The 26,427-nt window shown below is 34.7% G+C and overlaps 4 protein-coding genes and 1 non-coding gene across 5 annotated transcripts; 4 read left to right on the top strand and 1 right to left on the bottom strand.

The window, feature by feature from the left end:
* Positions 1-8,448: 8,448 nt before the first annotated feature.
* On the top strand, positions 8,449-13,143 carry SMKI03G1470 (uncharacterized protein; the record flags this gene model as incomplete). Its single annotated transcript, XM_056226520.1, has 1 exon — positions 8,449-13,143. One exon carries the CDS (start codon positions 8,449-8,451, stop codon positions 13,141-13,143), a length of 4,695 nt encoding a protein of 1,564 aa, XP_056080787.1.
* A 495-nt stretch (positions 13,144-13,638) lies between these two features.
* On the top strand, positions 13,639-13,977 carry SMKI03G1460 (alpha/beta fold hydrolase; the record flags this gene model as incomplete). Its single annotated transcript, XM_056226519.1, has 1 exon — positions 13,639-13,977. The coding sequence occupies one exon, from the start codon at positions 13,639-13,641 to the stop codon at positions 13,975-13,977; it is 339 nt and encodes a 112-aa protein (XP_056080786.1).
* Positions 13,978-16,692: 2,715 nt separating this feature from the next.
* Positions 16,693-18,249, top strand: GIT1 (Git1p; the record flags this gene model as incomplete). The annotated part of the gene is made up of 1 exon (XM_056226518.1): positions 16,693-18,249. The coding sequence occupies one exon, from the start codon at positions 16,693-16,695 to the stop codon at positions 18,247-18,249; it is 1,557 nt and encodes a 518-aa protein (XP_056080785.1).
* A 2,231-nt stretch (positions 18,250-20,480) lies between these two features.
* Smki_3.trna10T lies at positions 20,481-20,553 on the top strand. The gene has a single exon. It is a non-coding gene; the product is annotated as a tRNA-Thr (tRNA).
* Positions 20,554-22,153: 1,600 nt separating this feature from the next.
* On the bottom strand, positions 22,154-22,640 carry HMRA1 (Hmra1p; the record flags this gene model as incomplete). Its single annotated transcript, XM_056226517.1, has 3 exons — positions 22,154-22,183; positions 22,236-22,481; positions 22,536-22,640. The coding sequence occupies 3 exons, from the start codon at positions 22,638-22,640 to the stop codon at positions 22,154-22,156; spliced, it is 381 nt and encodes a 126-aa protein (XP_056080784.1).
* Between the last annotated feature and the right edge of the window lie 3,787 nt (positions 22,641-26,427).

The following is a 26,427-nucleotide window of genomic DNA, read 5'->3' as shown; positions in this document are numbered from 1 at the left end:
CCACACCCACACCACACCCACACCCACACCCACACCCACACCCACACCCACACCCACACACCACACCCACACCCACACCCACACCCACACCCACACCCACACCCACACCCACACCCACACCCACACCACACCCACACCCACACACACCACACCCACACCCACACACCACACCCACACACCACACCCACACCCACACCCACACACCCACACCCATCACTACCACCATCACCATCACCATCACCATCATCACCATCACCATCATCACCATCACTATCATCACCATCATCACCATCACCATCATCACCATCATCATCATCACCATCACCATCACCATCATCATCATGACCATCACTACCACCATCACCATCACCATCACCATCACTATCACCATCACCATCACCATCACTACCACCATCACCATCACCATCACTATCACTACCACCACCATTACCATCACTAACCCTATCACTATCACCATCACTATCACACCCACCATCACTATCACCATCACTACCACTACCACTACCATTACCATCACTACCACTACCACTATCACTACCACCATCACCATCACCATCGCTAACTCTATCACCATCATCATCACCATCATCACCATCACCATCACTACCACCATCACTACCATTACCATCACTACCATCACTAACCCTACCACCATCACTACCACTACCACTATCACACCCACACATCATCATCACCATCACTACCATCATCACTACCATCATCACCATCACCATCACCATCACTACCACCATCACTACCACCATCACTATCACCATCACCATCACTATCAATACCATCACTAACCCTACCACCATCACTACCATCATCACTACCATCATCACTACCATCATCACCATCACCATCACAATCACTATCACTATCACCATCACTACCACCATCACTACCACCATCACTACTACCATCACCATCACTACCATCACCATCACCATCACCATCACGAGAAGTACACACTTACTTACCCTATCTCTAACCCTACTATCAGCCCTACCTCGCTGTCTAACCCTACCTCTCCAACTCTAACCCCATTGCCCTAGCTTACCCTACTTGCTCCTCCACTGCCTACGCTCTCCATCTGCCATCCTTCACATCTCATCACTACTCCATATCTACCACCAACCACCACTTCCACTTATCCTACCATCTACCATCTACCTCTACAACATACCTAACATAATATGTAAACATCCAAATGTAAACAATCATATGTAAACAATCATATGTAAACATCCAAATGTAAACAATCACACCTAACATCATACCCTACCACTACTCCCCATCCCACCTCTAACCACATCTAGCTACCTCACCACATATCAACACCTACCATGCCTTCTTCTTCTCCTTGATAGCTCTCCATACGCCTACGGATGCTAAAAATAAACTACTCCCATCCTACTCATCTTACCCAACTCCCTTCTGCCACACTGCCGCACTGCTCCTCATCCTCATCCTCACCTCTCACTCAGTTGCCATGGTTACCACTATACATCACCATACATCACCATACACGGCACTTACCTCAGCACTTCACACCCTGTGCCATTTGCCCATAAAATCCACTTTTATTCCCATTTTTGTGTTTATAATGTATTCTACGGACCCAAATATCATATATATGCACTTACTTGCATCTAATATAACGTATTTTGCCAAATTCTGTCTACTCATTATATACATATATTTATCACAATCTCAAAAAATCACCTATTAAATCACCCAAACATAAATATTTTCTCATGATTCACATTGATTCATAGCCACATATTATCCTTCTGCTATATTGTTCTTACCTAAGAAGTACAACTAATTTACAATAATATATTCTACAGACCCAAATATCATATATAGGCTATAAATGAATTCTAGTATAAAAACTCATCATCGTACAGTACATACCATAAACTACTTACCATTCAATGAAGTGTAGTATAGTATTAGCACACACTCACACGGATGCTTCTCTTTATCTTTTAGTGACAGTGCATAACACTTATGCACTACCTCTTTGATCGAGCACCTTGTCTTTTTTTGCATTATTGTGGTCCACATTAATATTTTCCTTACATATCTCAAGGTGCTACAAAAACACGATGTTTTCTATGGAGTGAACTACAAGGTATATCCCTGTTTAATATGTGAAGTGTGCTAACCTAGGAAAGGGTCCGATAATCTTATCACACTATCACAGATAGGCAAGATCACATTTACTTATGTCAATATACTAAGAGGCACATCATCTACGTACTATTTCTAGTAATATATATGCTGAATATGCAATTTGATTTTCAATCATTTATATTCACTTGAAGTTTTCACTTGCAATAATGTATATTTATTCCGTAGACTATAGAAGATGAAGTCTTTAATTTACAAAGCTAATGACTTGTGGTAGTTGAAGAGACTTAGAGCCACCGAACTTCTCGCGAAAACATTCTTTTAGTTGTGGTAGGAAAGCCATTAATAGCAATGCAATATTTGTATCACGTTGTTTCTTTCTGTCCTGTTCCTCACTACTGTCTTCCAGAATTGTGAATAGAGCATTCAAATAGAAAACGATTTCATCGACAGACTTAGAAGATATATTTGGTGAATCATCTATAAGAGTAAGCCTGGATCCAATAGTGACTTCATTATAGTTTTCTTTGAAGTAGGAAAAAATGTCATAAGCAGAGACCCTTCCAGAAGAATCATCACATATCCAGTTCATTTCGTATGCATCTTCATCAACAATAGTTTTCTTATAAAGCTTGACCAAGAATCTATTGGATATGGTCTTGACAAAACTTTCATCATTTGCGCTGAAATTGTAATGCATTTTCATTGAGTGGATATCTCCGGTATGCACGAATTCGCTCATATATTCATTAGCATATCAGCAGCTGTCTCGACACCGTACAGCCATTGCCTATACTTGTTAGGACTAGATAGATTGATTTTAGTCTCAGAAGCGTTGCTTTCAGGGCTCATAGCCTGTTGACGTAGGGCATTGCGATCTAGCTTATTAGTCATAATGTAGTAAGATTATTGGACCTTCTTATATATTATTATAAAAGTAACATACATATCATTGTATCCTCTTGATGAGATACAATCCATTATTATATGTACTATTGTCTTATCATACGGTATACAGCTGAGGTAAGGAATTGAGATCTAGCTTATCAGTCATCATTTAGTAAGATAATTGGACATTTTCTTTTATATTATTATAAGCATTATTTTCTTGCTACTACACCCTGGTGACTAATAAAGATAAGTCATCCTTCTTAGGTTAACACATTCTTAACAATAAATATTGAGAAAAAGTCATCAAATGTAATGGAAGCTGAACTGAACCATATAAAAGGAAAGAAGACAAAGTAATATAATTATGTAGAGCCACCAACTCCCTTTTGTGGAATCCTACATCCTCGAGGAGTTCTTCTAGTATATTCTGTATACCTAATATTATAGCCTTTATCAACAATGGAATCCCGAAAAATATCCAATTATTTACCTCATTCTCAAACAGCTACAATATGCTCAATACTTACACAAGCTCTTCCGAGTTGTGAACGACCACCAACTTCAGTTGAATATTGTCGGTGTTGTAATATAAATGAACTATCATCTACTAACTAGTATTTACGTTACTAGTATATTATCATATACGGTGTTAAAAGATGACGCAAATGATGAGAAACAGTCATCTAAATTAGTGGAAGCTGAAACGCAAGGATTGATAATTTAATGGGATCAATGAATAACAACATATAAAACGATGGTAATAATATCTATAGAATTATGTAGAATTACGAGTTCCATTGATTAGATTCCTGTATCCTTGAGGAGAACTTCTAGTATATCTACATACCTAATATTATTGCCTCATAAAAAATGGAATCCCAACAATTACATCAGAATCCACTCTTATCTCAGTCGGTGTGATTTCTTTGTGACATACTTATTTTTTTATTCTCGAACTTGAACCGTATATACGTAAATTAGATTACGCAGTTTAATCTCTTGAAATTTTTACTAAAAGTTCTGACGTAGTTCAGTGCTCAAAATTTTTTTTCATTACATGTAGCACAAGCACCGATATTATTTGCAAAACCTTTTATTGCTATTTTTTCTTGGCAAATCTGAAGCACAGACGGAATATTCTTGATCCATAAATGACAGAATAATCTGGAAGATCTGGAAAATCTGGTATTATTTTTTTCCTACTCTTGCTTTTCTCAAGTTTAATTTAATAACCTAATACCGAAATTTCCAACAACATAGGATGTATAATTTTTCACTATTCATTTTAATTATAGTGTTATTTAGAGTGGCTGCTAATTAGATTGTCTATAATGAGGACAGTGCTAGCTTGTACTTTGTGAATGCGCCAGTTATTGAGGGTAATGCGTCAGAATTAAATGATTACAACGGCTCTTTTAATACTTCATTATTTACAAAGAATACTTCGTGGGTAACCTTAGATGAATATGAAAATTTTGTAAATCAATCTGTGAGCATTCACAAGTTAGAGATGTCTATAGTCTTACTCACATAGCCAATGTTGTTGCTGCGCAAAATAATACTGCTTCCGATATCACCAGCGATTCGTCCAATCTGTTCATTGGACAGGATGTTCTTTATAGATATAATAAGACGTCTACCTTCGATTACACTGGAGTAGAGCATACGCGAATATTTGGGATATGCCATGTGGTGAGTTGCAGATAAGTGTTGCCTGTGATGGAAGTGAATGTACTTTAATTAGAGATTCAGACTATTAAATATGATCATAACCATCAGAAGTGCTTATGTGAATGAATTTTTTATTAACCAGTAACTCAGTTTCAAACAGAAAAGATAGGTAAGTCTATCAATATATATTATTGAACATAGTTTATCTATCTTTTTTGAAGTTATTTAAATTTAGCATCATAGCAAGAATCAATAAAATCATGTTCAATTTAAACCCGTGATACTTACCATATATTTTTATTTAACTAAAGGCAACCATAGCAGTTATTTGAGCAGCCAATTGCCCGCACACTGACAAAATACATGCCCTTTAAATAGGGAGACTTTATTTTCTAGATGTAGCCAGCTGAGTACTTTACCTACAAGGATCGTTGTTTCTTTATTCGGCCATTTATTAGTTGATTTATTGATAAGAATACATTTTTAACTCGTAATTCCATATCCGTTATTCAGGCTATGCATCCTGGTCATGTTTCGGTTGCGCAGCTATGCATTTGTTAAAAATAATATGCAAAATAGTATTGAATTTGTAGCTCTCTATCGAAATAGTATACAAATAAATAGCACTTTGGTAAATTCTGCGGTTTTATTAAGTCAGGTGCTCTTTCAATAAATAATTCAACTGGAAATACGTTAATTGATACAGCATGCGTATCCAGACATTATTGCCAATTTTAGTGAGGCCTTTAATAACACACTTGAGAACTCAGTTAATCTACAAGTAAACAAGAAGCTTTACCGTAACATGGTAACACTAATAAAGAATGTTTTTTACCAATTATTGCTAACTGTGGATCACCTTAACATGAATAGGATCAAAATAGGCCAGAAGAATTACTTACAAAAAAGATTTCTATAAATTCGAAAGAAACGGCACTGAATGGGAATTCATATTTGCATCAAATTCAGCTTGTCTTGATTATAATAATAACACAGCTGTTAATAATGATGTGATTGCATTGGCGATGAAAAACATAGTAAAACTGCAGCGATGTATGTAGTTTCAAAGTTATCTCAATATTGCTCTTTTGATGTGAGGATTCAGCGAAGTAGGAACAGGCCATATAAGAGTATCTGGAAGATGCCCTGTGGGGAGTTATAACAACGCATTGATTACAAGAATGGTATATGCTATAATAGTGATAAGCAGTAGATCGGTTTAAGAACACCGATATCTTAAATGAATTCCTCCTCTATAAGGTAAGTTTGTTGGTGATTATTGTTCAAAAAAGTGTTTTGGACATGTTAAAGATGACAAAAAAACTCGGTTAAAAAACTGATAAAAGAAAAAGAATAATAATAATATCTTTACATGATCTTTAAATATTATATTCTTTTTACTTTATTTTATAATAATAATAAGATGAATTTAATATATTTTAATCTATTAATTTCTTATAATATATATTAATAGATATGGAACTTTGATTTACTTTTATGGATTAGTGTAGAACCAAAAAAAAAAAAAGAAAAGCGTATCCGATGTGATTTAAAAGTTCGTGACCATTACCAACAGAAAAAACAATGAGGGTGTAATGAAAATCGATCGAATCCCAAGATCTTATTAGGCAAATATTCCCTTCCCAAAGATTGCAAAGTACGCAAATCTAATAATAAATCATACACCTAAAAAAATACCTAGGAATACAGCCACTGGTTTTGGCTACTTCGCGATAAAGAGAAGTATGATAATTATATGAGGGTCAGGTTATCGCATGAGAAAAAACAGATTTAATATGGTGCATATGATATCTGTAGCAATGAATTGTAATAACAATTTTAACACAAAGCAGCATAACTTCTTCTGAGATATGATTCCACGCAACGACCATTTAAATAGATCCTGCCATACCAATCATATAACAACACTTTCGCGATGTTTGTTTCATGAAATAAGACTAGCCATGCTAAGCCAAACGTTATAAAGGGCATGTACTCCAATTTAACGCTAGAGAATACATCAGTTGCTCTCTTATATATGGATATCAAATATAGGAATGAAAAACTTTCAATTCTACAGCACATAAAGGTGGTAGCATCGTTACAATCATATTCCCCCCTAAGATGATAGAAACATCTACCAAGTTGTGATGAGGTAAGAGTTGAAAACCTTTTGCTCATCATCATGATACTGACGATTGGTAGTATGATTGTTATTTGTGGCGGAATGTCAGTCTATAACAATGGTCTGAATGTTTGGTCTCATGTATTGTGTTTCATAATGAAGGGGTTTACTTGTCAGTGAAAAGTCCTCAAGAACCTTTTTTGTTTATTCTAGATGAAAAATCGCTCTATACTTTCTGTTCTCAATACGTTTCTCAACTCTTTCTCTGAAGAGTGTAACCCAATTGAACTAAAACTGATATTATAAAATAAAAAATAGAATCTTTACAATTACATGTAGTAAAAAGTAAGGTCCCAACTAATGTCAGACATTAGCATCAAACGAATGACCGCTAGTCAGTTCTATGGATGTTATGGCGCGAAGAGTAACCATTTAATAGTTATCTATTTGCGAGTAGACGATTATAAAACTGGAAGTATCTCTGGCGCCTAGGACTTTCTAACTGTTGATCATTTCACCTCTCAGGAAACTTGGGGAAATTTAAGAAGGATACAGGCGGAATAAATTTAGCATTTCTTTCCAATTAATTACGTAAAATGATTATTTGGAGGACTCTGTTCTTTTCAATATTTTCCATCAACATTTAACACATATAACTCATGATGCTTTTAGAGTTGTATATGCATAATATGAGCCCACATTAGGTCGAGCACCGTTTTTTATAGATTGAGCAGCCTTGATCGAAAACTACATGTAAATTTTCATATAGCGACTGGAACCATTTTGCTGGACAGAGTCCCAGAAATATTGATATCCCAATTACGAGAGAATAATCCCAAGCAGCCAGGCTAAGGCCACCACCACAGGAAGCACAACACCGAGTTTGGGTCTACAGAGTTCTTCCATTTCCGTTTATAATTTTTTCTTTTTTTCAATTGTACAAAATACTTCCAACAGTAGGACTTTTCACCATATTGTAATTCTCTTAATATTTAGCAAAGCAACTAGCCACATACAATCATACTACATTATGACACATAAGCTAGATCACAACTCCTCATGCCAACAAATAGCAGTTAGTGAATATTGATCCGTAAACTATAATGGATTTACACCCTTTGCTTTTGTAGCAGGAGCACCAGTAAGTCGTTTCGGGTAGCCCTTGACAGAGTGTAGAAGTTGATTAATAGTTTCATGAGAAGCGTTAAGATAAGTTATGCGGGCGCATTTCAATAAGACATATATCATTTACTCTAAGAAACCGAGCTATCTAGTCGGCATGCGCACTATGACGACAGTTTAACGTCGTGTTTAGCTGCATCAACCCAAAATACCATTTCCTGATTTTGCAATAATATTTATTGGCTTTTGCAAACAGATGGCCACCATATCATCTTGGTGGTTGAGCATGAAGCAAAAGTCTTCGAATCAAAGTCATTAACTCTCAAGGAATGCAAATTCGTGGCTCAGTGCCCTCGAGACAATATTGCAACCTTCTGCGTCAGTTATATTTATATCCCGCCCGCTTTCTTTTTTTGTCAGTTACGCAGCAACATAGGGTCTCGAAAAAGCCCTATAGCAATCAAAAGAGAGATACGCCCACAATGATATTAATTCGTGCTCTGTATATTATTTGGGTATTTCTACTCATTCCATTGTTTAATGCAGAAGAATTTACCCCAAAAGTTACCGAAACTATCTCAAAACATTCAGTTGATGTACTAAGCTTTGATGATTCCAACACTTTGATCAGAACGGAAGAAGACGTCTTGAAGATAAGTTTTGATGCTGGAGAAAATTGGAAAACAATCGATGAAATTGAAGAGCCCATTTACTCAATTGTTATTGATCCCTTCCATGGGCACGACAGAGCTTTTGCTTTTGTAAAAGAAACACTAAACTTTTACACCACCGATGATCAAGGTAAATCGTGGAGGCTTCTAACTATACAAAATCCTGAAGATTCAGCAAATTTTTACAATAATGAAATCACTACTCACCCCACAAAAAAGGAGTATATTATTTTACATTACAATTGGGTGGAAAAGCATTCAGATATACTGTATTCAACAACAGGGTTTTACGTTACCAATAATGGTGTATCCTTTTCCCGAATTAAACCTTCTCGAGAAAAAATTGATGGTTATGATAACAGAATACACTGTGACTTTATCAAATCCAGTATGTATTCTAATTTGGGCAGTAATGATGCTTCGATAATCTGTCTTTTCCGAAACAGGGAGTACATTGAAGGTACAGACTCAACTATTACCAAGTCTGAATTGATCTTAAGTACTGATGGTGGTAAAACGTTCAAGGAATTAGATCAGTTCAAAGATAAAACTGTTATTGAATACAAAATATTGAGGTATCATGTAGTCGTTTTGACCCAAAATGATATGTATAATGAGATGTCATCAATGGACATTTGGATATCCAATGATGTATCTACTTTTCAAATGGCTCGTACGCCTACTCAATTAAGGTATATTAGTCACGAGGAAATTCAAGAAGACTCCATCGGAAGGATCATTTTGGCTTTATCTGGAGAAAGAAATTCTAAAGAAAAGGACCAAAAAAGTGTCGCTGAAATTTTAATATCAGACTCTCAAGGATTAAAATTTTTGCCTATAGATTGGATACCAAATAACCAGTTTGGATATATCGATGTAGTCTCTCCGCAGTTCCTAAAAGGTACAATGTTTGCTTCGTTTTCCCCTTCATTGGGTGACTTTAATTCCGAAGGAAAGCACAGGGGGGAAATAGGTAAGGTAGAAACGAAAATCTCTGTGGATAACGGCCTTACATGGTCAAACTTGAAAGTTGTGGACCAAGAAAACGCAGACTCATTTACTTGTGATATTACAGAACCTGATAGATGTTCGCTGCAGCCCGTTTTTTATTCGTTGCGTGATTCGGGCCCTTCTGCTGGGATCCTCATGGCTGATGCCGTTGTCACTGATGGTACTTTATTCAATCATAGGGTTCATAGAAGCTTTATTTCCAGAGATGGTGGCTTGAGTTGGAAGCTAGCTCGTAATTCTTCTGGTTTATTTGCTACTGGTGATCAGGGAAATATTATTGTACATATCCCGTATGACTCAATTGAAGATGGCGATCCCCAATCTGAATTTTACTATTCTTTAGACCAGGGCAAAACATGGTTTGAATATCAACTAAAAACCGCTATTTGGCCATCAAATTTGATCAATACGACACCAGACGGATCTGGATTAAAATTTATATTGAGTGGAGTGGGAGAATACTTGATGGAAAGATCAGAGCCCTTATTAGGAAACAGGGGCCCTTCAAATACCTTCTACTATGCGATTGATTTTTCAGCAGTATTTGATTATAAAACTTGTGAAGCAAGTGATTTTGAAGATTGGAATTTGGCAGAAGGAAAATGTGTTAATGGGGCTAAATACAAGTATAGAAGGAGGAAGCAGGAATCCCGTTGCTTAGTAAATAGAGCGTTTGAAGATTTGAAATTACATGAAACTTCTTGTAACAGCTGTGCTAGATCTGACTACGAATGCTCATTTCAATTTGTTAAGGACTCAAACGGTGACTGTGTTCCGGATTACAACCTGATTGTTCTTTCTGATATTTGTGACAAGTCAAACGGCAAACATGTATCAGTAAAGCCATTGCAATTAATCAAAGGTGATAAATGTAAAACACAAATGAATATCGAGTCCGTAGATATTCCATGCGATGAAGTCCCAAAGGAGGGTTCGAATGGCAAAGAAATAATCACCATCGAAAACAAATTCGACTTCAAAATTCAGTTTTATCAATACTTTGATACAGTCGCAGACGAATCTCTGGTAATGGTAGATTTAAGGGGAGATGCTTATATATCTCACGATGGTGGACAAACAATAAAAAAATTTGAAACTGGCGGCGAAAAAATAGTCGAAGTTGTGTTCAACTCATACTTCAACTCTTCAGCTTATCTATTTGGGTCTGAGGGTAGCATTTTTTCCACCCATGATAGAGGACATTCTTTCATGATCGCTAAGTTGCCTGAAGCCAGGCAGTTAGGTATGCCATTAGATTTTAATGCCAAATCACAGGATACATTTATTTATTATGGTGGTGAGAATTGTGAATCAATTGTAAGTCCAGAATGTCATGCTGTAGCATACCTCACTAAAGATGGAGGTGAAACGTTTACAGAAATGCTTCATAATGCAATTCACTGTGAATTCGCAGGTTCGCTTTTCAAATATCCGTCAAATGAAGATATGGTTATGTGCCAAGTAAAAGAAAAGTCCTCGCAAATAAGAAGTTTAGTTTCTTCAACTGATTTTTTCCACACTGATAAAAAAACCGTTCTTGAAAACATTATTGGCTACTTGTCCACTGGTGGCTATATCATTATTGCCGTACCTCATAAAGATAATGAATTGAGGGCATATGTAACTATTGATGGTGTCGAATTTTCCGAGGCAAAATTCCCATATGATGAAGATGTTACGAAGCAAGAGGCATTCACTATATTAGACTCCGAGGAAGGATCGATTTTCTTACACTTGGCAACGAACTTAGTACCAGGACGTGATTTTGGCAACCTTTTAAAATCCAATTCAAACGGTACTTCTTTTGTCACCCTGGAGCACGCCGTTAATAGAAACACGTTCGGCTTGGTAGACTTTGAAAAAATTCAAGGTCTTGAAGGCATAATTCTCACTAACATTGTGTCAAATAGTGACAAGGTTGCTGAGAATAAGGAAGACAAACAATTGAAGACGAAGATCACCTTTAATGAGGGCTCGGATTGGAATTTTTTGAAACCTCCTCAAAAGGACTCCGAAGGAAAGAAGCTCCCTTGCGACTCTAAATCATTAGACAAGTGTTCGCTGCATTTGCACGGCTACACTGAACGTAAGGATGTTAGGGATACATATTCTTCTGGTTCCGCATTAGGAATGATGTTTGGTGTTGGGAACGTTGGAGCTAACCTTCTACCGTATGAAGAATGTTCTACTTTTTTGACTACTGATGGCGGTGAGACGTGGGCTGAAGTTAAGAAAACTCCCCACCAATGGGAATACGGTGATCATGGGGGGGTCTTAGTTTTAGTTCCCGAAATCGCTGAAACTGACTCTATTTCCTATTCTACTGATTCTGGAAGAACATGGAAAGATTATAAGTTCTGTGACGATAAAGTTCTGGTAAAGGATATAACTACGGTTCCTCGAGACTCTGCTTTGAGATTTTTGTTATTTGGAGAAGCAAAGAATCTGGGAAGTGGTTCATTTAGGACGTACACAATCGATTTCAGAAACATCTTCGAGAGACAGTGTGACTTTGATCCCACCGGAAAGAAAAGTTCAGATTTCAAATACTCTCCTTTAGGGTCTCAAACTGGTTGCCTGTTTGGACATCGGACCGAATTTTTACGCAAGACAGATGAAAAGTGTTTTATTGGTAATGTTCCACTTTCTGAATTCTCTAAAAACATCAAAAACTGTTCATGTACACGGAAAGATTTCGAGTGTGATTATAATTATTATAAAGCTAACGATGGTACTTGTAAGTTAGTCGATGGTCTCACTCCCGCCAATGCTGCCGACACCTGTAAAAGGGAACCAGACTTGATAGAGTATTTTGAATCTTCCGGATACAGAAAGATACCCCTATCAACTTGCCAGGGTGGTTTGAAATTGGATGGACCTTTAACACCACATCCTTGTCCAGGAAAAGAAGCCGAATTTAAAGAAAAGTATTCTGCAAACGCTGGTATTTATGCATTTGTTTACGTCACAATCCTTCTTGTTGTTTTCTTTGCAACATGGTTTGTATACGATAGAGGTATCAGAAGAAACGGGGGGTTTGCAAGATTTGAAGAAATTAGGTTAAATGACGATGGTCTGATAGAAAACAATAATACCGATAGAGTTGTGAACAAAATTGTAAAAGCAGGATTATTCCTTTCTTCAATTATTACATTTGTATTCCAACACACGAAGGCAGGCATAGCTCAAGTTATTGCGAAAATAAGAGCAAGAGTTAGCAATAGGGCAGGTCCGACCTATTCATCGTTGATGCACCATCAGTTTTCAAATGAAACAGATAACTTGCATGATGAAGGCATTGACGATTTGTCTAGTTCTGTTATCCAAGGTGATAATCTTGACATCGAGGACGAAGTTGTACCATCTACCCAACAAGAACACGCGTCGTATACAGATCAGCCAGCCGGAAACGATGTTCCAAACACATTGTTAGCACATAGCGAAGAAGACGCCAACAGGCCTGACTCAGTGGATCCACACGGCCATGACAAGTAAGAGAGTGTACGCCTGTCCACTAACAACTCTACGTATTTTCCATTAGGGAAATAAATCTAAAATTTTACCCAAAATCGTACCTTTTTCTTGAAGCAGCGATCATCCTGCCATGAACATAATCGTAAGGATAATATAATCTAAAACAGATGCACATAACGTGTATTATAAACTGACTATATAAAAAATTAATGAAAACAAAAACATTTTCTTCAGCTTGAAATTCATTTCGGGCTCCACATTATTACATACAAACGACTTTGTTTTTGTATTGTGTGTATTGATGTAAGCTAAGAACAAATGGTAAAATATAAAGATGCATGGTATTGCCAAATTCTATCTTTTTTTCTACACAGTCTCTGCCGCACACGATGTGACAGAAATTTTAAGTGATAGGAGCCAGAAGTGATAGGAGCCCAAAAAAGAACATATATAATTTACAGGAAACTGAATGTGTTGATCATTTCCTTTTCACCCTCGAAGCAAAGATAGGTAAATATGTTAAATATCATTGCAAAATTCCACAAAATTCAAGTTCAAGACGGTGTGAAGGTTTGGTATCGTGAAGCAGGATCAGCAGAAAACCCTACGATTTTATTGCTACATGGGTTCCCCACCTCCTCCAACATGTTCAGGAACCTCATTCCTTTATTAAGTACACACTTCCACGTTATTGCCCCAGATCTACCTGGGTTAGGATTTACAGAGACACCTGACAACTATATGTTCAGCTTTGACACTCTAAGTAAGAATGTCGGATATTTTCTAGATGCTATGAAGATTGAAAATATTGCATTTATATATTTAATTATAGTTCTCTTGCAAGCTTCTAGTTAACCTCGAAGTACCCTTCTAAAATTACAGGTATTACTACCCAGAATGGTGATGCTTACGAAGAGGGCCTCGATGACCGACTTTGGGGTCGTTTGAAGGAATATTCGAAGTCATATCAGAATGATCTGGTGTTTATTGAAACTCTTGTTTCGTACGTTAGAGATCCGGCAAATGTTATTTCTTAGTACCATGACGGAGTGGCAGATATTGAATCCGTTGATCCCGCTGCTTATATACGCTTGAAATTGCGCTAATTAAACGCTCCGGTCAGACTGATATTCAATAAAAATTATTCTTCGACTACCAGAATAATTTAAAGCTGTATCCAACCTTTTAAGCGTTCCTGAGAAATTCAAACATTCCCGTGCTGGTTTTATGGGGTGCAAGCTACATTATTTTTAGCGTTGCCAGGGCTGAAGCTTTTCGGATAGTCGTTGACAACTTAGAGGTTGCTTACCATAACACTGATCATCTTGCGCTCGAAACCCAAGTAGTTTCTATTCACAGAGAAACTGTCTTAAAGTATGTTTAGATTACATATCATAACATGAAAATATATCAAAGCAGGACATAGCCACATCAACAAGATATTTATTTATAGAGGCATCTGTAGTAACACATTTTTCTAAGCAGATCGTATGACCTATGTAGCGAGTTCTCTCGTTAATAGTCTCATTCCTAACTAAAAGTGGATTTTTGATAAAACTTTCTGAAGCATTTCTCCCATGTATATATATCCCAGTATGTGTTTCTGGACAGATATTCAGAAAAGGCAGCTAGCATGTGATCGCAAAATTCGATGAAATCATCATTCCTCGTCCGGTTTGGACTGATGGATTATTTGGCTAACTCAATAAGCTTCTATGCAATTAGAAGTATAAGTAAAGTAAATTTTGTGATATTTCCAATGTTAAATATATTCAAATAGTTCAACATCTTCAAGGAACTGCACCTTCTTTCTTATACCCTAAGGAATTAATATATAAAAAAAATGTCAGCGACGCTGTTCACAAAAAATAACGAAAGCTCCAATACAAAAATTTGAGCTTATCTCATTTTAAACATTACTTTTTATTGTGTATTGTTGAATTTATTAGTATTAGCACTGTTGAACCATCCATTGCTGGATCAAAGAGACGATTTTTGATTGACCTCAGCTGAGCTCTGAATGAGTAGCTTATCAGTCTGAGAAGGTTGATGATTTGACAATTCTATGTTAGCGTTGGTACGTACTCTATCAGTTGAATTGAAAGGTCTCAACATGGTGTCGAAAATTTCTTGACCGTATGTATATATCTCTTAGATGTAGAACTCTCCCACTTTGGTTGCTGGAACTCAGTTTCTTCGTTTGAAATCTTTCCAGTATGGTAGCTCAAAGAAAAAAGGTTAAGGGACAGTACAATAGATTCAATGAACGTGTTGGACAAATTTTGACTCATCCAAGGAAGTTCTTCTCTACGTATGTATTGATAGTTTGCTGTGGCTTCCCTTTTCAGTCAATGTCTAAGATATAAAAAGATGGGAAGCTTTCTACCATCACTTTTGTCTCACTCGGTTATTCTCTTGGTTATATCTCTGGATAGAACTGTGTATCAGACCGATACAGATGATGGCTCTATTCAAACTAGTGGGTTCTAGTCATGGTTTATTTTAGCACTATTTCATTATGTTGGATCTGTTAGTGATGTCTAAAATCCAAGTCCAAATGCAGCAAATAATGATAGACATATTACTCTATCTCTAATACTGTATACAGATCTTTATTAATCTTTGTTTACAATAATTAAGCGGCCAGTAGTACATGTTCGCTTTTGTTAATAACTGAACTGTAGGCGAAAAAGGACGTTAAAGGTAATACATCTGCAAAAAGGCCGGAAGAAATACTGTCGAAAATAATAGAAAAAAAATAAGAAAGAAGAGGTTATCGGTTGAGTAAAATTCAATGTTATCAACATTTTACGGAGAATACTTCTAACGGTAAATTGATAATACGTGTCTATGAAAAATAAAATTGGCAAATTATAAGGAAGGATAAGTAATTAACTTTTCTTGATTGCATATCCACAAATATCACTGTACGTTTTAAAAGTTCAGACCCCACGTTTTGCCAAGATGATAGAAAAATAACGAGCATAGTAATACGATAGTATTGAGCATGCTCCTTTTGACAGTATCCCCTTAATACGGGAGTGTCTGCATGTTTATTATTTTTCGCGACACACGTGGATAGATAGTAAAGAAAGATAAAAAATGAAAGAAACAACAGGCAGTAATAGCCGCGTAAAATGTTATACCAACGGTAATTACACTCGAATAATAGGAGCTATATGATTGGATTTTATGGTCTTCATTTTGCTGTTCAATGGCACGTTCATCTTAATATTTATAAATCGCCTTATGAGACCCCCACTTAGGATGACTTGATTATATAGGCATAAGGCATCTCACACACTGTATCGTACGATAATTTTCGTAAACTTTAGTTAAATTAGTTCCTCAATTTGGCTATCTTAGTTTCTTTTGGTGAGGGACATCTGCTGGAAAATAACTGTGGATGTCTCTGAATAAAATAGAAAAACAATCAAATATATAAAGTCAATAATTGGTAGTAGCAGATATTCGTTATAGTGGTGTTTTCCTTCTCTTATTATTAGCCAACAAAGCGCAAAGGCAAGTTAACCTTCTTAGCCTATTATCGAAATATAGAGTATAGCTAAAATGGAAGATAAAGATACCTCATTGGTTAAAGAGAAGGAAGTGAATATGAATACTAGTCCTAGACTAATCAAATATGATGCTGAAAGACGTGCTGCTCGTACTGAAACCTCCAGAAAAAATAAATGGAAAAACATAGTTACGATCATTGCATCCGGTTTTGCTCTAATCAGTGACGGTTATGTGAATGGTTCAATGAGTATGTTGAATAAGGTTTTTGTCATGGAGTATGGTAAGGAAAACTATAGTTCGAAAGTGTCAACTAGAGTTTCCAATGCAGCTTTAGTTGGTATTATTTTTGGTCAATTTTTTATGGGCATTGCCGCTGATTATTATAGTAGAAAATCATGTATCCTTGTCGCTACGACTATCTTGGTTATTGGTAGTGCTCTGTGTGCAGCTTCTCATGGTACTACTATACCGGGTATGTTCTGGATGTTAACAGTTATGAGAGGTTTGGTAGGCATCGGTGTTGGTGCAGAATATCCTACTAGTACATTAAGCGCTAATGAGTCTGCTAATGAATATACTACAACCAAAAGAGGCGGTATCCTGGTTATGGTCACAAATTTACCGTTAGCCTTCGGTGGTCCATTTGCTACGATTATCTTTCTAATTGTCTACAAAATTTGTTCAGGAACGGAAAATTTAGAGGCTATCTGGAGGATTGTTTTTGCCTTAGGTTGCTTCTGGCCATTGACAGTGTTCTATTTCAGATGGAAGACAGCTACCACAGAAGTGTATGAAAAAGGTAGGATCAAAAGAAACATACCATATTTTCTAGCATTGAAATTTTACTGGAAAAGATTACTTGGTACCTGTGGTACCTGGTTTATGTATGATTTCGTCACTTTCCCAAATGGTATTTTCAGCTCAACAATTATCGGTTCTGTTATTAAGGATCAAAGTAATTTAGAAAGAGTGGCAGAGTGGAACTTACTACTGGGCGTTCTGGCCGTACTGGGTGTTCCAATTGGTGCTTATTTGTCTGATCGCATTGGTCGTAAATATACATTAATGTTTGGTTTCTCTGGATACATAATCTTTGGCCTAATAATCGGTTGTGCGTACGACCAATTAAAAGAAATTACACCTTTGTTTATTATCTTTTACGCGTTCATGAATATGTTAGGTAATGCAGGACCAGGTGATATGCTTGGTGTTATTAGCAGTGAAGCGTCGGCCACCGCTGTTAGAGGTGTTTTCTACGGTCTATCCGCTGTGACTGGTAAGATTGGTTCTGTAGTGGGCGTTGAATGTTTTCAACCTATTAGAGATAATTTGGGCGCAAGATGGACTTTTATTATTGCTGCAATTTGTGGTCTTTTTGGTATTATTATTACATATTTCTTTGTTCCACATTCGCTTGAAAATGACTTAATGAAACAAGATGTTGAATTTCACAACTATTTAGTATCCAATGGCTGGACCGGTAAAATGGGATTTGATGAGACAGATAAAGAATCAGTCGTTATGACTATTGACAATGAATACAATAGTACTGATTGTAGTAAGAAGAACACAGAGATAATTTCTGTCAAACAAATTGAGCAAAGTTGAATTTCGTATTTATTTCTCCTTGTCTTTTAACTTTAAGATTTTTTCTTTCTGATTAAAGTGATGATTATAAATTATTATGGTGTACCTTACTCCAAAAGTGCACGTTATGTTTGAATTATATTCATTTTTTCTTTAACTTGAATATTATTATAATACGGTACACTTTGGGATCGAGATATATGGATATAGCGTAATTTTTTTGTTATCCTAAGCATTTAATTTTCTCTTCCGTTTTTATAGGATTAACCCAAAAGTGTATTTTGACTATTTATTTGTTCTGTCGTATTGCTTAGCGATTGTCGATACCCAAAGAGAAGAGAGCTTTACGAGTACCAAGTGATGCTGGTTTAAGAATTCTTAGAGAATTCCCTCGTAATAAAAGTTGGTCATTATACACTAAATAGATATAGGTTGTGGCTAGCTCTATTAAAGTGACCGGTGCGTTGGGGTAACTAATTCAATAGGTTTATAAATTTCAATCGCTTTAACACTTGTTACTCTATCTACTTTAGGTAAAGTACTTTGGAACAACGTATTAACAATTTTCAGTTCAAAAGTCAGTCTGCAATTTAAAAACACTAGTGATATTTTCGCATGTACTGCAGCTACAAAATCTTAGGCAGAGTTATTGGATACTTCAATGACATATCTTATAGGGTCTTAAAAATAGTAACATCCGCGCTTCGAACTAGTTTTTTCAAAAGTTTTTATATCTTCTTAAGGCCACTGAAATTTATTTGTGATAGAATAGTTCTATGTTTTACCTTCCACTGTTGATAATATTGAAAAAGAAGGGCTTTTTTGCATAGCTGTGTGGAACAGTTTCTGCGTTTTAGGAAGTACTTTCATCAAATAACTAACTATTTCAACGGATTCAACAATTTTGAATTCTTTTACAAGCGTATTACAAATAGGCTTTTCGATATGAAATCTCATATCAATGCCCTAAACTTCCTATAATCAGATTAATACCAGTAATAATGCTCTACCAGCCGCCTCAATGCCTACATCCCCGAAAACCATTGAAATGATTACCAACAATTATAAAGTGACATTATTTAACTCAATGGCAAAGTTTTCATAAACAATCTCTTTGATAAAATTAGGCTGAACAGTATTTTTCTCAATCTCTAATGTTTGACTCATGTCTTGTTACCAATCCTACCAAACTTGAAAGAATAATAACATTTGTCTGACACGCACCACCGGAGTGAATCGAGAAATAAAGATACAGTTGGTTAGGTATTTCCTGCTGTTATGAAATTAATTATTACCAGTAAGGATTTCAGGCAGTCTTTCAGTTCTACTGATAATAATCTGAAGCATTATGAAAACATTTGGTTATAGGCATCTGACAATTTTCTCTTGGCCATAAATAAAATGGTACAGTTGGTGTTAGTTAATGGTATCTATCTACGTAAAAAGGAGATGTTTTTGGGTGTTGAACAATAAGCTGGATATCTCATAGCAAGCATTAATATTTCTAATCAGATAGAAGCAATTATTTTTTTCATCTTTCTTCAAAGATCGGTTGGTTTATGGGGGTAATATCTCCACCATTGGGTTATTAACTAGTTAGTCAAATTTCCGATGTTGTTTATATTGAACAAAACATAGTAAGCGAATAGTGTTGTAATATAAATCAACTATCATCTACTAACTAGTAGTTACGTTACTGGTATATTATCATATACGGTGTTAGAAGATGACGCAAATGATGAGAAATAGTCGTCCAAATTAGTGGAAGCTGAAACGCAAGGATTGATAATGTAATAGGATCAATGAATAACAACATATAAAACGATGGTAATAATGTTTATAGAATTGTGTAGAATTGCAGATTCCCTTTTATGGATTCTTAAATCCCCGAGGAGAACTTCTAGTATATCTACATACCTAATATTATTGCCTTATTAAAAAATGGAATCTCAACAATTACATCAAACTCCACCATCATCTCAAATATAACCAATTAGCGTGTGCTTTATATACCTCTCTTATATAGAATAAAAAAGAACGACTTATTCTTAATTATTGCAACTTACTAAACAACTAATTATCAAGAATTATCAACAGTTATTATTACTACTTTGGGTAGAGTGCCTAAGTTCGTTTAAGGTGACATTAATAATTACCCTTTTAAGTAATTTTTGATGTTTTCATCTACAACAGTTGTTAGTGCTAACGTGTGCTATAAGGTTTCACCTCAGGACATTTTCTCATGTAATTGGGCTTCTATGGCCAAGTTGGTAAGGCGCCACACTAGTAATGTGGAGATCATCGGTTCAACTCCGATTGGAAGCATTTTTTTACTGTTGTGTCCGCGCATATGGCGTCCACCGTCATATGCTTGCGAAATTAAAAGCACTGAGACGCTTCAAATATCAAAAAGTTCACTAGTACTTTGCAGTGAGATTGGAAGGAAGCCAAAGGCAGTAAAAAGTTTTTTTCATATGTAAAAAATTTGTGCCACCATTATCCGGCTCATCTTTTTTGACAATTACCTCAAAAGACTCAAGCATGTTTTACAGTGTTGATAATTAGTTGTTTAGTAATATTTAACAATTAAGGAGAAGTCGTTCTTTCTTATTCTATATAAGAGATGTATATCAAACACACGCTGATTGGTTATATTAAAACCTATGGTTCAGACATAATTCATGTTGATAATTAGTTGTTTAGTAAGTTGTAATAATTAAGAATCGTCGTTCCTTCTTAATCTATATAAGAGAGGTATATCAAACACACGCGGATTGGTTATATTAAACCCAAAGGTTCAGACATAAATCAGAGTGTTGATGATAAGAATTTGGTGATAACTCATCTTCTTATATAATAAGTTCTGATCAATTAATAGATCTTTATCTCATTACTGCAGTAAATTCTATTATTAGAATTTTTCTACTTCAATTTATACGAAGACGTATAGTTGCAATAACTTAATCCAATTTATACGAATAGGTGTATAGTAGTAATCACTTATTCCAACAACTAATAAACATTTTCACTTCTTCTTTAATTATTTATAGGTGTTAGATTGTCAAATGACAACTAATGTGGAGATGACACTAATCAATGGTATATTTTGCGAATTACCTAAGAAGGTGCTCGCATAATCCTGTTTGAAAATAACTCACTATATTACTGAGATAATTGTTGGAATTCCATTGTTTATAAAAACGTTGATAATTAGTAGTTTTTGTAAATTGTAATAAGTAGGAACAAGTCGTTCTTTCATAAATTATATAAAAGAGATATATAGAATATACTTGAAGTTTTCATTCCAACAATTATATATTAAAATTCCTAGTTAATCTTCCAACATTTTTTTTCTGATTTTTTTCATTTAGATATTTACTTTTTAAAGTTAGAAAATCAAAACAAAATATAATAAAACAAAGATCACTAAATACGGAAAGTGTGATGTATTATCTAAAAACGGAACGTTAAGGATAGTATAGAATACATATATTCTAGAGAACCTATCCATTTGACTAGAGTTAAAATCTTTTATGTAAAAATGTATTCAATATATTAGTACGAAATTATAAAAAAGATGTTTCTATTGTTTATTATATAAAAAATCACATTCCTATAAACACATAGCAATATGAGTATATAAACAAACATTGGGAACAAGACCAAGGCAACGGGGATTTTCAAATAGGATAGCTATACTGACAACATTCAGTACTCGAAAGATAAACAACCTCCGCCACGACCACACTCTATAAGGCCAAATGTACAAACACATCTTCCCAATATCCGTCACCACGTACTTCAGCATAATTATTCGTCAACCACTCTACAAAACCAAAACCAGGGTTTATAAAATTATACTGTTGCGGAAAGCTGAAGCTAGAAGAAAAATCCAACTATGCAATTTTAATCATTGAAAACGAATTTATTTAGATCTCATACGTTTATTTATGAACTACAAATTGTTAGTATATGATATATTAGATTTTTATTCTCATGATACATACCCAAACTCTTACTTGAAGTGGAGTAATACCACATTTCTTTGCAACTTCTTCTTTTTCTTTGGAATTTAGACTCTGTTTTCTTCTAAAAACCTGTTCTAAAAATGCCCGTGCTTGGGGTGATATTGATGATTTTCCTTTTGGATTCTTTTCTCTTTTGATGTCGTGATATATTTCTAACCTGTTGCTAGAAATATTCTTGTGCAACGTGTGTTGTTCTACTTTGGTCAAATTACTTTCCATTATAAACTAAACTATTGTTAGTAAAATAATTCAAACACTATCTTTGAAATGAGAACATACATTATAAAGGTTATTAGTATTGAGATTGATTTCATCAATCTCAGTACCTAGAATATTAAACAGAGTTTTGTTTATGTTTTCAGCTATACTACAAATATCATCCATGTTGGTCTTCTTGCTTTTCTTTGATTCAAGGAGATGTATTGTTTCACTTTTCCTTTTTGGATGTTTTATAAAGTTTTCCCGAAAGAACAAAATCAAGAATAAAAAGCTCTTTTCTATTTGCTGTAATTTACCTAAGTTACCAGAGAGTGTAACAACAGAAGAAGAAGTTGAATTAAGGGATATATTAGGATTCTTATCTAGGGCCAACAAAAACCGTAAGATTAGTGATGAGGAGAAGAAGTTGTTGCAAACAACATCTCAACTCACTACTACCATTACTGTATTACTCAAAGAAATGCGCAGCATAGAAAACGATAGAAGTAATTATCAACTTACACAGAAAAATAAATCGGCGGATGGGTTGGTATTTAATGTGGTAACTCAAGATATGATAAACAAAAGTACTAAACCTTACAGAGGACACCGGTTTACAAAAGAAAATGTCCGAATACTAGAAAGTTGGTTTGCAAAGAACATCGAGAACCCATATCTAGATACCAAGGGCCTAGAGAATCTAATGAAGAATACCAGTTTATCTCGCATTCAAATCAAAAACTGGGTTTCGAATAGAAGAAGAAAAGAAAAAACAATAACAATCGCTCCAGAATTAGCGGACCTCTTGAGCGGTGAGCCTCTGGCAAAGAAGAAAGAATGAGCCCGAAAAACAAATATGTATATATCTGTGTAGAATATATATATATATTTCGCAAAAATACATAAACAATCAACCCTCTCCTCAGACACTACTAAGATGTTTGTACTGATAGATAATGTCCTCGCCTACCTTTTTAAACAATTTTCTCGTAGAGAAATACGGTCTAGCTTATATTATAATGTATTAAAAATTATTGAACCTTCTCTTATATGCTCTTATGACAATGATAATCATATAATCGTGTATAATGATCTAGAGTAAAATGTGACGAAAAACTTTCTTCTCTATTCTTATTAGAGATTGATGGGTTTTCATTTTGCCGTTCTCTCAGGATGTAAGTTGTTTTCTATTATTAGAGATTTTCGTCAAAATTTATTAGGTGTGACAATATACTCTTGTATAAAGTGCTATTTTTTGTAAATAATTACCTCATAATCAAAAACGGTTATAGTTACTTTCAAATGATATTGATGATAATAATTATGTGTGTATTTACATAGTACAAGAATAGGTTCTCAAATTTTAAATGTATTTGTATACAATGTTTTCATGGTGCTATGAGCATTTATAATAATCTTACCATTACACATAATAAGTAATCTTTTAATATTATTAAAGTTATATATTATCGGAGAGAGAGATGAGAAATAAATTGGCCTCACGCATGAATACTAGCAATCTTATGTAAATATCTTCTAAATATCTTGTAAGGAAATGTTAAAATATGCTAATTAAAGAAGTATGACTAATTTATAATTATTCACGAGATGACTAATCGCTATTAGTCAAAAGGGGTGCAGTAATAAGACAATAGTACATATTACATATAAGAATGGATTGTATCTCATCAAGAGGATACAATGATATGTATGTTACTTTTATAATAATATATAAGAATGTCCAATAATCATACTACATTATGACTAATAAGCTAGATTGCAATGCCTTACGTCAACAGAAAAGTCATATATTTTACTACAGTATGAAATATAACTAGGTTGCAGTTTTTTTCCGTCAAAAACTTATGTCAGATTTTTTTTGAATGTATAGTAAAGTTTATTTGTTCATTTAGTTCTTGATTGGTATAACAATAATATTTTCCCTTCAAATAAGATGATTATTTATCAGGAGATATTCATCAATTATTAAATTTCACTAGTAAATCTTTGGGAAACTTGAAAAAGAATAGCAATTTCAAAATGATATTATATTTTTCAGTTATATGATGCATAGAAGCGTTTCAATTTCCCTCTGTTCATACCACAATTTAATCAAAAAAAAAAAAACACCACACAGAAGGATTTTACGTGCAAATTTGGAGCTGTATTAAGTTATTCAATATGTGACTAAGTTATTATTTCTATTAACATTGTGACCAATAGTTGGATTTATAGCATTAATTTTGATAATTGAGCATCAACATTGGTCATCTCTGAATGTGGTGGAAATTTAATATCCATCCATGCTAAATGGTTATTGCTACTTTTACACTACAAGGATCTAATTGAAAAAATATTGTCTCAATAAAAAAGTAAACATAAACCTTATTTATTGTAGTGATTCTTTTGATCCTTTTTTAGAACATACATATCACCATGAAAAATCTAAACTGCCATCTTTATATGATAAAAGTAAAATCAAAGGATAAGGAGAGGCATGTTAAACTCCAGCTGGTGTTGAAAATAGGAATATAGTGTTTCCTTTATAAAAATTAAAAACAATATACAAACTAATTTTTAAATTGTGAAGACAAGAAGAACATCAAATTTTTGATTGGTAACACGAATTGATATAGTATGGGGATAATGAGTAATACTTACATCTCATTAAGTTTTTTTTTCGACGGTCCATTAATCGAAGAGTGACTTGTTTTGGATTTCACTGAAATACTGTTACATTAATACTACTAAAAGTATCAACGTATCAACTAAACATTCTAAAACTGAAAATGTCATACATTAAAGAGCCAGACATGATAGCTACAGTATCTTGTGTAGATTTATTGTTTTCTTTCTTTTAAACAGCTGATCCATAAAAAAAGAAAACATCTTGAAAAGATGAAGTGAAGTCAATACTGTTAAGTATTTGCGCCCGAACTATTTAATGGTTTCGAAGAGGCATGAAACTGTATATATCCTTCAAGACTTTTGTCTTTGCTTCTCACATCTGATCTGATCTTAGGTGAAGAAAAACTTGACAAAGGGCAGTTTCTACTTATATTGAAAAAATAAAAAATACAACCTGAGAATGAGCCGTATAATAAACCAGTAGCTTTTGTTAAAACGCTCAAACTTATATGATATGAGGTAGAAGGAGATGGAACAAGTTTTATTAATTCTGTTCTGGCGTCGCGAACTCTGTTTATTATTTATAGACGTTCAAAGGCGGAGCGGAAAGAATTTCTTACGCAAAGTACGTAAAAGAACCTGCAAGCCACCGGTGTTTATGTCTTTTCGGATTATAAAACCATTGAATTTATTTTGAAATGATACTAAAAGATGATAAATCCTATGAGTTTCAGCAGTGAATTCTATTGGATTCGTTGAAAGTATGAGAAAAGAAAAAAGAAACAGTAAAATATTCAACAGTGTAGTCTCTAAATCTATGAAACCACGTGGTTAACTTATAAGGCTATGATATTATAATATGTATAGCTTTTGTCTATACTATGGATAATCACTCATACCCTAAAAGTTCCTAATTTTATAAAGTTTTTTTGCAAAAGGCGTTTGTTTCTAGTTTGCAATAGTGTAGATATATTTCTTTGATGGAGCCCAGAAAAAAGCTAACCTTGTTCTTCTGGAACAACACAGAACACTTGTGATCAAACTAGTGAAGCGACCGTAGTGAAAACAGTTCCAAAATTTTCAGTTGGATGGATGGCTTGCAAAGTATAATAATACTCCAAGTGAGCTCTGATATTTGAGACGTAGGCACATAATCCCACCAAGTTCATTTTTCGTCAGATTGAGCCAGCTGGAATGGTAGTTATGAAGACACGAGAAGAACATTGGAGTTACTTTGACAATTTACTTTGTTCTATGGGTTATTGCTTTGATTATGACTTACTTTTAACTACTGGAAGAAAAGAATGTGTTCAGAAATCTCAAAGTAGATGATTAAAAATTTGAT

Source organism: Saccharomyces mikatae, assembly GCF_947241705.1.
Source record: "Saccharomyces mikatae IFO 1815 strain IFO1815 genome assembly, chromosome: 3".
In the NCBI taxonomy this organism is placed as follows: Eukaryota; Fungi; Ascomycota; class Saccharomycetes; order Saccharomycetales; family Saccharomycetaceae; genus Saccharomyces; species Saccharomyces mikatae.
The sequence above is the reverse complement of the archived record's forward strand: the minus strand, read 5'-3'. Positions and strand labels throughout refer to the sequence as shown.